Source organism: Lissotriton helveticus, chromosome 6 (assembly GCF_964261635.1).
Source record: "Lissotriton helveticus chromosome 6, aLisHel1.1, whole genome shotgun sequence".
Lineage (NCBI taxonomy): Eukaryota > Metazoa > Chordata > Amphibia > Caudata > Salamandridae > Lissotriton > Lissotriton helveticus.
In genome coordinates this window covers 1,156,687,475-1,156,699,702 of record NC_136067.1, presented here as the reverse complement: position 1 = coordinate 1,156,699,702, position 12,228 = coordinate 1,156,687,475, and the positions used below count along the sequence as shown (strand labels likewise).

General features: G+C 45.6%; 1 protein-coding gene across 1 annotated transcript in view; it reads left to right on the top strand.

Moving 5' to 3' along the window:
• Nucleotides 1-12,228, top strand: part of LOC144763334 (uncharacterized) — a 414,265-nt gene that overhangs the window by 202,585 nt on the left and 199,452 nt on the right. The window contains exon 4 of the mRNA XM_078648822.1: nucleotides 5,364-5,486. Within this exon, the coding sequence (XP_078504948.1) occupies nucleotides 5,364-5,486 (123 nt within the window). The remainder of the gene's footprint in view (nucleotides 1-5,363; nucleotides 5,487-12,228) is intronic.

Sequence of the window (12,228 nt, the reverse complement as noted above, 5' to 3'; positions counted from 1 at the left end):
CTAGCCCTGAAAACCAAAGAAATGCTACAGAGTCCAAAAACTGACTGGCCATGACCTGCCCCTGCTGCTATAAAGGGTAGAGATGCAGGGGGCTCAACTGCGAGCTCCGCGTCCTACCAAAGGTGCTCATATCCCTACACAGCAGCCCACTGAAAGTATGCTCGCTACGTAACATGTGCCATGGTGGCAGAATGGGTGATGCCTCCGAAAAAAAAGGGGGAGGCCTAAACCCCCCCCTACATAACCGTATGCCGCACCGGGTGTCCTACCATGACCATGGGGCCCACAATGCACTGCCGCGCAGATAAGTCCTCCCCTCCCACAACCCTGGGAGGCCGGACAGCTCCCTCCGGTACCAGCAAGGGCAACACCCATACCCCTGCACGCTCGACGCGACACTGTGCCGCCGCACCTCGCCGCATCCAAGTAGGTGTGTGGGAGCACTGACGCCCCCTTCGCTCCCGAGTCGCCGGCCACAACGAGGCCCCACCCGCCGCGCACTCTGGCTCCCGCCCCACTCCCCTCTCCCTCCACGCGGGCGATGACGACATCCCAAGCAGCCTGAAACCCGGAGGGGGTCCCCCGCCCGCCCCCTCTCCCCCGGTCACCCAAACAGGAACACCCCCCCCTACCTGCCACAGCTGATGTTCCGGGTAGTGGCTTATCAAAGCCACCAACGCAGCACACCGTACCACCCGTTTCCCGGGCACACAGTCATCCAGTGAAAACACCAAGGAGTATAGAGGGAAAGACAACTACGGCGCCCTCCATTCAATTTATCAATACACAACTAATGCCATAGTTTCTGAGGCATTTCTCATTGCTTAATCTGTAGACAATACTGGATAAACCACAGGCGCTTCCAGGAAAACTCTAATCTTTAGAGACTTTCAAATTGTATCAGACTGATGCCTTGATAAAATAGCCCCTCTCTGATCCACATACATTGAAACAGCACATGACCCACAAACATTTAACAAAATGAAAAAAGGTGAGGAAGGCGAAATGGCACCTCACGGGCGCACCACCAATGGGACCCCTGGCTGGTACTCACCAGGTTGGCCCTGTTCTCATCATTGGTGCCATCAAGCCTTAACGGAAACGTGTCTAAACCCAGGGTGAAAAGACAGTGAGTGGTGCAATGGACACTACTTATATGTGACAAAACTTACAACATTAGACATATAACATACAACATATAAGTTACTGTGCAACCAGAACCAAAAAAACTTTACTCGTGTTCTATTCTTTGTTGCAAACAGTATACATTTAAACATAAAAAAGGAGGATGTGAATACTACCCATCGATTCACACCCTACTTACAGCCGACATGTTTCATTGCCTTGGTTTTTATCAGGCAATTTCCTCAGGGCAAACCAATTAAATGCCACTGCACAAGCCAACGACCGTAATGTGCTGTAAATAAAAACAACAAAACATATCTGAGGTTACCTGCGGTCTACCTCTGTATTATCCAAGCTTTTTTATATATTTATTTAGCACTGTCAAAAATGCCCATGCTGTTATAAGGAATAATTACCCTTTAGTTGACTATGACTCTCATACCAGCCACGAGGAATATAAAAACAGGGATGCAGCCCCCATTGGTGATTCGATTATGATACTGGAATGAAATGCCAAACAAACATAGGTTAACTATTCCAAGCGCTTCCTTATACCTTGTTTGACTTTTCCCATCACACGGCCAAATTTGCCCAACACCGCAACCAATCACAGACCAGCCTAGCACTACCACGGCACTCGAGTGCTGAGGGCACGACGGACGAGCATTCATTACCGGCGACTTTATGAGGGGCAAACAATCATATAATGGCAAAAGATAAATACACACTCTGAGAGCAGTTAATCCCGTAAAATAGATAGTTCACTCGACATCGGAACCGTTTACTAATGGCCGCGGATGTCATGTGAATTTTACTACCAATCAGAAACCTCGAAAAACGGCAAAAGAAAAGGTAAATAGAACAGCCCAGCATTGTCTCGGCGTTCGAGTGCTGAGAAGACGCCGGACGAGTATTCTCCACCGGTAATTGTATGAGGGGCAAATTTGGCTGTGTGATGGGAAAAGTCAAACAAGGTATAAGGAAGCGCTTGGAATAGTTAACCTATGTTTGTTTGGCATTTCATTCCAGTATCATAATCGAATGGGAGATTGGAGCACGCTCACCAATGGGGGCTGCATCCCTGTTTTTATATTCCTCGTGGCTGGTATGAGAGTCATAGTCAACTAAAGGGTAATTATTCCTTATAACAGCATGGGCATTTTTGACAGTGCTAAATAAATATATAAAAAAGCTTGGATAATACAGAGGTAGACAGCAGGTAACCTCAGATATGTTTTGTTGTTTTTATTTACAGCACATTACGGTCGTTGGCTTGTGCAGTGGCATTTAATTGGTTTGCCCTGAGGAAATTGCCTGATAAAAACCAAGGCAATGAAACATGTCGACTGTAAGTAGGGTGTGAATCGATGGGTAGTATTCACATCCTCCTTTTTTATGTTTAAATGTATACTGTTTGCAACAAAGAATAGAACACGAGTAAAGTTTTTTTGGTTCTGGTTGCACAGTAACTTATATGTTGTATGTTATATGTCTAATGTTGTAAGTTTTGTCACATATAAGTAGTGTCCATTGCACCACTCACTGTCTTTTCACCCTGGGTTTAGACACGTTTCCGTTAAGGCTTGATAGCACCAATGATGAGAACAGGGCCAACCTGGTGAGTACCAGCCAGGGGTCCCATTGGTGGTGCGCCCGTGAGGTGCCATCTCGCCTTCCTCACCTTTTTTCATTTTGTTAAATGTTTGTGGGTCATGTGCTGTTTCAATGTATGTGGATCAGAGAGGGGCTATTTTATCAAGGCATCAGTCTGATACAATTTGAAAGTCTCTAAAGATTAGAGTTTTCCTGGAAGCGCCTGTGGTTTATCCAGTATTGTCTACAGATTAAGCAATGAGAAATGCCTCAGAAACTATGGCATTAGTTGTGTATTGACACAGTCATCCAGGCCTGTGCATGAAGCACACACCCGGCCACGATCGCTCTTCCCGGCCCGCTTGGTCACGCGGACACATCGTGCCTAAGCCAGCCGCCGTGCTGGATGTCACCAGGGGACACCGGAAACAGAGCCCCTCGACCTAGCCCTGCCCTAAAGAAAACGCTAATGGAAGAAACAAACCCACCGCCGATCGACAAATCGGCCACCTGCCGCTAATCAATTTCCTAACAAACTTTCTATATCCTTCCGGTGGTGTTCAGGTGTCAGGAAGAGGCCGGATCTTCCTCTCCTGACACCTTATATGTCCTCCCAATCGCACCACCCACCTTCTCCTTCCGCTATTGCGCGAATACCCCGGGGGAAGACTGGTCTGCGACCTTCACTTCCCCCGGGGGCCGCAGTGGTGAAGCTGGCCGGGTGCGGTTGGGACCCGTGGTTGGGGGTGGGGCTGTTGGAGTCGGAGACAATCTCACGCCCATTGGGGTCTCTTTGTTAACCCCCTGGTTTCTGGGCGGTCGGCAGACCGCGCCTTTCTTTTTTTGGTGTAGTTATTCATTAGATTTGTTTATGTTTAATTGTCCGCACTCACTGCAGCGTCCATTTCAGCAGCTCCCTGATGTTTGGAGATAGGTAGCTGATTGTCATAGGCTCCGCATTTCACCGGGCCTGTCCCTTTAAGAGGAGGCTGGGCGCCTCCCTCATCGGTTTGCCAATGGGATCTTTCTCGACTTCTGAAAGAGGCTGAGATAACAGACCTGAGGAGATTATCAGCCTTTTGAGGGGGTCACGTGAGTGCGCCCCATCCAGATCAACAGTCCAGACACACCCCCGGCAGCATTCACACCAGAGCAAGCTAGAGGGGTGTCCTGCACTCCCCTGGAACCCCCAACTTCTCCAACTGAGTGACCGCCGCAGAGCCTCACCCCGCCTGTGTGTGTGTGTGTGTGTGTGTGTGTGTGGCTCTTGTGTGTGTGTGGCTCTTGTGTGTGTGTGGCTCTTGTGTATGTGTGGCTCTGTGTGTGTGTGTGTGTGTGTGTGGCTCTGTGTGTGTGTGTGGCTCTGTGTGTGTGTGTGTGGCTCTGTGTGTGTGTGTGGCTCTGTGTGTGTGTGTGTGGCTCTGTGTGTGTGGCTCTGTGTGTGTGTGTGCGGCTCTGTATGTGTGTGTGGGGCTCTGTGTGTGTGTGGCTCTGTGTCTGTATGGCTCTGTGTGTGTGTGGCTCTGTGTGTGTGTGGCTCTGTGTGTGTGTGGCTCTGTGTGTGTGGGGGGCTCGTGTGTGTGTGTGTGTGGCTCTGTGTGTGTGTGGCTCTGTGTGTGTGTGGCTCTGTGTGTGTGGGGGGCTCGTGTGTGTGTGTGTGGCTGTGTGTGTGGCTGTGTGTGTGTGTGTGTGTGTGTGAGTGGCTCTGTGTGTGTGGCTGTGTGTGTGTGTGGGGCTCTGTGTGTGTGGCTCTGTCTGTGTGTGTGTGTGGGTGCAAATGCAATAGGTCTCGCATTTGCAACAGATTAAGCTATTGGCATTGTAAATGGCAATGCCATTTATTTATCTGTTTTCAAAACCAACACTTAAATACAAATGTTGTCATTTACAATGCCAATAGCTCTATCTTTTGCAAAGGCGAGACTGTTGCATTGTAAATGCTTGTTTATTTTTAGTTCCGGGATGGCCCTTTATTCTGAAAGTTTCTGGCAGCAAGTTTCTGTTCGTACTTTGGCACTAGTCTGATATGGGGTTGGCTGAATTTTCATTCTCGGGACCTTGTGCAAACCATAGGATGCGTGAGCTTCACCCGTGATCCATTACTTCTGTTCACATTTTTCCAGGCCTAGAAGAAGCTTGGAAATCCGCTTATTTTCAATGCTTCACTTTAATTTTAGCATAATTTATTTGAGTTTACAGCTCCGTCTAGTAGCATCTTCACTGTATATGTTTCTACTCATCGTGTATCAACTGAAATTAATATCGCTGCTTAATGGCAATGTGTACACAATGTGTAGCAATACTCGCCGGCCCGCCGAGCTCCTCGGAATTTGGCGGAGTTCGGGATTCGGCGGAGTGACACTTCGTGGCCTCCTCCCAGGTCTAATTTCAGTCCCAGAGAGCAGGCGTGATAAACGGCAGGTGTTGAGGAAGTGGCTCATACTTTCTGAGGCTGGAGATTCTGACAGAGGAGAGGCGGGGGTTGCTATGACCTTTTCTGACAGAGAGGCAGCTGCTAATGGTGGCAATACCTTGACAGCATTGCTCGCCCACTCATTGTTAAGCTTAATATGTATACTGGTTCAAAAGCAAAATAATTAATCGTCATTGAGAATAAATTATTTACTTATTTTTTTATGATACAGGTAAAAGAACTAGCAACCCTGATGCTATGTTTGTGATAAATACAGAAGAAAGCCGATATCTGACCACCCTCCAGGATAAAGATGAAGAAAGTCATGATGATCTCAGTGCAGATGAAGGAGAAGGTATGGTGCATCTTTACTGTTATAATTTAAAGAAAGAACAGGCTCTTCATCTGCCAAGACTCAAAATGTCTAATAGAATAAGTCATGTACACCATCTTAAATGTCAAAATGGGTCAAGCCATAGAATTTCACAGAGAACGATTATTTGTCCAGACTTAGAAAATGTTTAAGAAGGGTTATATGTAGCCATGTAGGTCCATAACATCACATTTTATAGTATGAATCTTTCCTGGACTCACATGCTGTGCACTATTCCACCACTTAGTGTTTTGGTCTGAAATTTTCTCTTTTATCCCTTTTTAGGGCTCGCAAGCGAAGCGAGCGAAAAACCCTTTTACTAGGGTTTCAAAAATGGACCTTGAAATTCCACATAGCTCGTGCATGTGCATTTCAAGGTCCATTTTGATTGGGCTTTGCATGCATGCTGTTTTGTAACAGAACACGCAATAGGCCATAGGCAGTCGCGTAGCTCCGCCTATGGCCTATTGGTGTCTGTTACGCGCACCAAAGCCCATATGTCTTCAATTATGGCGGCCAGACACGGAGTCATGATTGATGACAGATGCTGCCAGTGGCGCGCGTGTGTGCACCATTCGCGGGCGTTTTTTTTTTTTGGATCCTTTTCACGGGCCGGCTAGCAACAACAACAAAAACAGGACCATGTTGATTGAACAATGTTTCAGCGGCCTCTGAGCTCTGCAGCAGAAGCGTTAAACCACAGAGTTGATTTAGTTATTTTAAACTTGAATGTTTACAAGCATTTCTCAGCAGTCGGCACTAGGACCCGTTGGTGCCTACAAAGGCAAACCGCGTTTCCCAAAAGGCTGTTTTATTTTTTGTATGTAATTATGCTCCTCTGAGCAACGTGACCTGCTCATGTGACTTACAGCAGCTGTTGCGGAGAACTTGAGCCGTGCATCAGGTCATCCTGGTGCGTGCGAGGAACACCGCGGCACTAGCCGAGGGCTCTGTGGGCGACTGTCAAAAGAGCCATGGAGGCTGTCCCGGCCAGCTTCCTCCTGCAGCCGCCTGTCTTCCATCCGGTAGCGAGCTCTTACGTGGGCACAGACGCTTGTAATTGCAGTCCGTGCGGCGTGGCATGTTTTAGCACCTTTCACCATTCAAAATGTAGCGACGTTCGGTATTTTCCGAAATTAATTGAATGATGGGTTTTAAGTGGACTTTGGAAGGAAGATACGTAAATATTCAGTAATCGACTTTGCTTCCTACAGAAATTGAGTGACAGGCGGGCTCTTTTGCTGTTGATATTATGCCGTTGCCCGCCCATAATCTGCTCCACCCCCAAGAAACTGGTTTGGGAAGTTTTGCATATTGAACACAGCACTGGATTCGCTCCCTTATGTTTATAATTGTTTGCATATCTTCAGATAGTCGTTTTACTCTAGCTTTTCCTACCAGGGTTACAGTGTGGAGATAAGTTCAAACTTCCGACCCCCCTCGTCTCCCAACCGATCCATTTCTTCATATAATCTCTACCCGGCGCACGGCCACATAGCTGCCAAGTTTATTTATTTACATTCACCGCTTGTCTAAGTTCGTTTTTGATTTAGAATGTTCACAGTAGACTTCAGTTTTCTACTTCGTATTTGTACGCTGTTTCGATTACTTTCCAAATAAGCAGATTTTTTGTGTTCGTTCTTCCCTAGAAACTTAATTTTAGTTTAAAAGCTGTTGTTTCCCAGGGCCTGAGGATGGGAGAGGACTGATGGTAGGACGATGATTTAACATGGGCATACCACTGGAGGACAAATTAGCATAGGCAGTGTGCGATGTCATTGCAGAAAGCTGTCTCACAGGAAGGAAAGTCACGTGAAGGCCTTGACTTTAATGGAATGGGTGTATTCCATGATTGTTTAGTATTCGGTTTCTTCACCCAGGAATCCTATTCCTAGTTATCTAAATAGGGACTAAAGTATGCTTGTCTTAATTTATTTGTTCTTGTAAAGCACTTGATTATAGAAATAGAAAGGGCTGTATATAGATACCTGAATCAGTTTACTGGGTGGAAAAAACAGATTCCAAAGCTTTACGTAATTTGACCGGATTGTATTTCCTCGTTGTATTTGCAAGGAGTTCAGCAAGTTCAACAAGCAGGGATCTTAAACTAATAAGGCCTTACCTCTCCAGCAAGTTGAAGCTAGGGAGTGTGAGTTGGCAGACCGTAGTTCTCGGACTGGCTGGTGGCACTTCAATTTTTTAGTCAGATAGGTGGGCTTGGAGCTCTAGATGGCCTTTTGCATTAGCCAAACTCCTTTTAAAGTGGATCTGTGGTTTTGACTAGCAACCAGTGGAGGGACTCTCAGTAGGCAGAAACAGGCCCAAACTTTTTCAGATTAAAGACAAACCGAACGGTCGGGTTTTGTAAGTTATGCAGTCTTTTGGGTATTTTTTTGGTAGGAACCTCGGGTACGCTGAATTGCCAAATTTGAGTTATGAATTAAATGAAAGCGTTGGCTACTATGACTTTATGCGGAAAAGACAGGAATAGGACATTTTCTTGAGCACGGTGTAGCCATCATTAGTTCACCAGGTGCTGTATTTCCACACCCAGGGGATTACATTGGCAGTCGTATCTCTGTTGTGTCTTTCTCTTCCCTCCCAAGGAGTGAAAATCATGGCCCCTTTTTGCTTGCTTGCTTTTGAAACCCTGATACCCTTGATACGTCGGAGAAAGTCTAGGTCTCATTCATGGTCTATCTGCAGGTGAATTCATTTCTTGTGTAAGCCTGTCCTAGTGTGACCACAGATATTCTGTAAAGTAAGCAGGGTGGGAACTGCAGGTTTAATGGAGTGATAGCCCCACTCTTTTACACCTTCCTCTAAATGGTGCCCTAAGTATTGAAGGGCCCATAGCGGACCACGCAGTAAAACGTCTAAGGGGTTAGTGTACATTGCTCACCGAGTATCCACATAGACCCTCTGTGTGAAGTCAGAACAATGTCAAGCCAGCGGGTTGTAGGCTGGGGGGGGGGGTAGGATAGGGTATTGTGCAGCCTTTAGTCATTAAAACAGAGGTTAACACACATTATATCGGCTGCCAGACATGGAGTGACTGTCCTGGTTTTCCAACAGCGCTACTATGAAGAAGGTGCTGCTGTGTCTCAGCTGAATAGAAAGGGATATAAGAGAAATGTCAGGGAGTCTTGAGATTCCAGCATTGCTTGAGCTACTGAGCTGGTTTTCCACAAAATGGAGTAATTTTGAAGTACCTGAGTGTGATCAGCAACTGATGGCAGATGAGTCTGGTAGTGTTAGAATGGCACACAAACTGAAAAGCCCTGAGCATTAAATGCAAAATGTAATTTTGGGAACAAGCAATCTATGAAGATTAAGAACATCTCAAATGCTCTATTAGAGTGAGCGTGTGTGAAGTACCAGCTAGAAACGATGTTGACCGATAGGTGCATTGAATTGCTGTCACACATAACTTGGTATTAGGACGACCAAATATTCTTCCTGCACGCCCTCAAAAATTGAATTTGAAGAATCTGACTTTACAGCCATATTGTTGAGCTCTTTTACCGCAAAAATATGGCGTGTAGGAGTATCCACCTTGCAGGACCTGAAAGATGCCAAAAATATAATATCATTTAAGTACCTTGTTCTAATCTAAGCCATGCCCTGTTCCCTTTTAGGAAGCATGATCATGTGTTGTTTACCTTCCCTTTATCTGTAATGACACTGATCTCCCTAGGAGGCAAATTATTGTTCAGCATGAATGTTGGGAGAGAATGTGTGCCTCTTTAAACTGACAAAGTTGCCCCCAGCGGGTGAATTGAGTATGAGATTGTGTGATTGAGGCACATTTTGTCTGTGTGGCAGGAATTCTTAGGCCGCCATTCATCCTCACCTGTACCTGGAGTAGACCAGTTCATGGTGCCAGATGAAGATTTCTGGTTCCACGCCACACGCAACGTGAGGAGATCAGTCTGGAGGTTGGTTAAGCTTGAGACCAGTGACTTATCTTGAATCTGACCAGGGGCCGGATTATACAATGTGCCCAAGTGGGTCAAAGGTTGCATGTACCCCGGGCATAATGGCATTACAGAAGGGGCCGGAAACGCCTTTTTTTTTCTTACCTTCGTCAGTATTTCTTAAAGGCGCATGTGTGTTTGGGTCTGCATATTATAACAAACGTTTTACGCTTCGTTTGTCTTTCTGCGGTGCTAAAGAATGCTTTCCAGGAAGCAGGACAATGGGAAATGCATTAACCAAACTCTTTTCCTGCTAGTCACGCGTGCGTGCGTGCGGAAATCCCCTTTAGAGAAACAATATTAATCGATGATAAACTATGGGGTGAGTCTTGACGTGTTTTGGACAGCTTAATGCTCGTGCAGCATTTGTTCTACATGATCCTAATTCCTAATCTGCACATGGTGAGATCGAACGGCCGCGTGCTCTCGTTACGGCATAACAAAACGCGTGTGTATTCATCAATTCAGTTATTTAAATGGAAATATTGTACTACTGAGCAGTGCCAGTGTTCTCCCATTGAAAGTATTGCCGTCCTCCTGAGAAGTGCAGAAATGTTTATATGTGTAAGTACTCCTGGGAAGCTGTGAAAGCTGCTTTCCAGGCAATTTCCTAGACTTATTTGAAAATGCCTATGTTGCTCTAAAATAAAATACAACAATCGAATGTATAAGTTTTGCAAAGCTAGATTGAAAGAGGCAGTACTCATTCTTCCGTGTAATCTCTTGGTAACGTTGGTACTTTATCTCCAAGGGGCAACATTCAATCATGTACAAATTTCAAGCCATAACTGCATGTCATGTCGTACAGTAAAAAATAGCGACAAGTCAAAAGCTTAAAAAAGCCCAATTTCTGCTTGCAAATGTAGTGCTTAGAAGTGTGTGATGGATGAAGTGTGAGAAGCACACCTGCAACTTTATGGTTTTCAGTATGGTGGTAGCTTAAACATATCAAGTCCACTTCATGGATTTATTTGTTTATAATTAGAGGTCCTGTTTTTATGGTATTTTTTTTTTTTTTTACATGTCCATTCGTGTTTATCCACTTTATTTTTTTGGTAATTTTCTCTGTATTTGCCCATAGTCATTTTGTGCTTAGTGTAAAAAAAGATGCTACATTGGGTATATTTCCACATTAATTTAACAGACAAAAGTTTACTCATGTTTGGATGACCAGCGAGTTCTAGGCATTTAGAGTGCAATACAGTCACATGTAATCATTCCCATTGTGGAGCAGCATAGACCGCTGTATTGCTGCATTTATTTAAACTTCATTAGGAGTTCTTTTTCCTTTTTTTTTTAAGTTCTCTAAATGTCAGTTTGCATAGCTATTGATCTGGCACGCATGACTGATGCTAGGGTGAAGAAAACCTATTTTCGGTATTTTTCCATACTTAAAAACAAATACAGACACGAAAATCTATTGTTTTCTGACAGTATTTATATGTAACAATCACTACAAACTGGGAGCCATATGTATGATATATTCTGCTTAACTGGGTCTACCAGTCTGAACATTTGGGTAAAGTTGTGGTCCAGAGCTGGCATGGTTGGAGAGCGATAGAAATGGAGTGAACTGTTGGGGTGGATATTTTTAGTTCTAGCCTGGATGACAGGGGGAGAGAGTGATGGTAGTAAAAGGGAAGGGGGGGGGGGGCGGCATTTTTCAATACTCGCCTAGGGTGGCAAAACACCTAGAAACGGCCCTGCTTGCAATGAGGCTTTAACACTTATAGTGCCAAGGGCAGTGGTAATAATGTGCGAATAGTGGTACTGCTGCCGTGGGCGGGGTCACTTCTCATGTTTCTCGTTGGAAGATGTGCAGTCATGGAGCAAAATAAATGCGTGATGTGCTGTACGATCCTAGAGAACTTAAAATGTGTTTGAGCAATCTTTAAAACGTGTTTACCAGGAAACTGACCCACAACTCAGAACAAATAAAATGTAAAACTAGCTGTAAAACGAGGGGGTTCCAGTTTCAGTTCTGTCAGTTAGTACACAGTAATTATGCCATTTCTCAACATCCTGTTCTGCCAGTCACTAGATGGCATGGCTGGATGTAACTGGGGCGGACAGCGTCAGCCTTGTTAGCAAACACCAGGAGTTTAATGAATCCTGCGTTGAGTGCCATGTCTGTTGGTTTCATCCACTCTGTGATAGCGTCTACAGGTGCGGACCCCAAGGACTATTAAATGCTTCCTAAGGAGGCGTCTTCGTTCGGCCTGGAGTTTTGGACATATGTATACATTTGTGCTGGAACAATTTCCAAAGTGGGGGATGGGGGGGGGGGGGATGTCAACAAATCTACATCACCCAACTGACCTAAGCAAGAGTAGTAAAGGTGTGGTATGTAGCCAGCTGGTGTTAACCTTGGAGCGCACAGTCGCCAATATATTACTACGGTGTGGTAGGGTACTGACGTTTACAGACAGCACATTTTTAGGTCTCGGCTAAGGCATTGCTTGTTGGCGAGATATTTAGTGGGGCTTTCAAAAATGCTCCCAAAGCAGGCGGATTGGGTACAGTGCATGTGCGCCGGGCGCACGCACCATTTGTCCGCCTGCAGCTTTGGGAGCAATTTTGCGGCCGCTTTGATGTTCTCAGTGAGCCGCGTGGCCACTGAGAACATCAAAGCGGCCACGAAATGCTCACTATTTGCCACCCCCTCCCTTATCCCAAGATCCTGTGCCCTCTCTCTATTTCCTACCTCTCACCACACAAAACAACTCTGCCCATTTCCTTTACTCTTT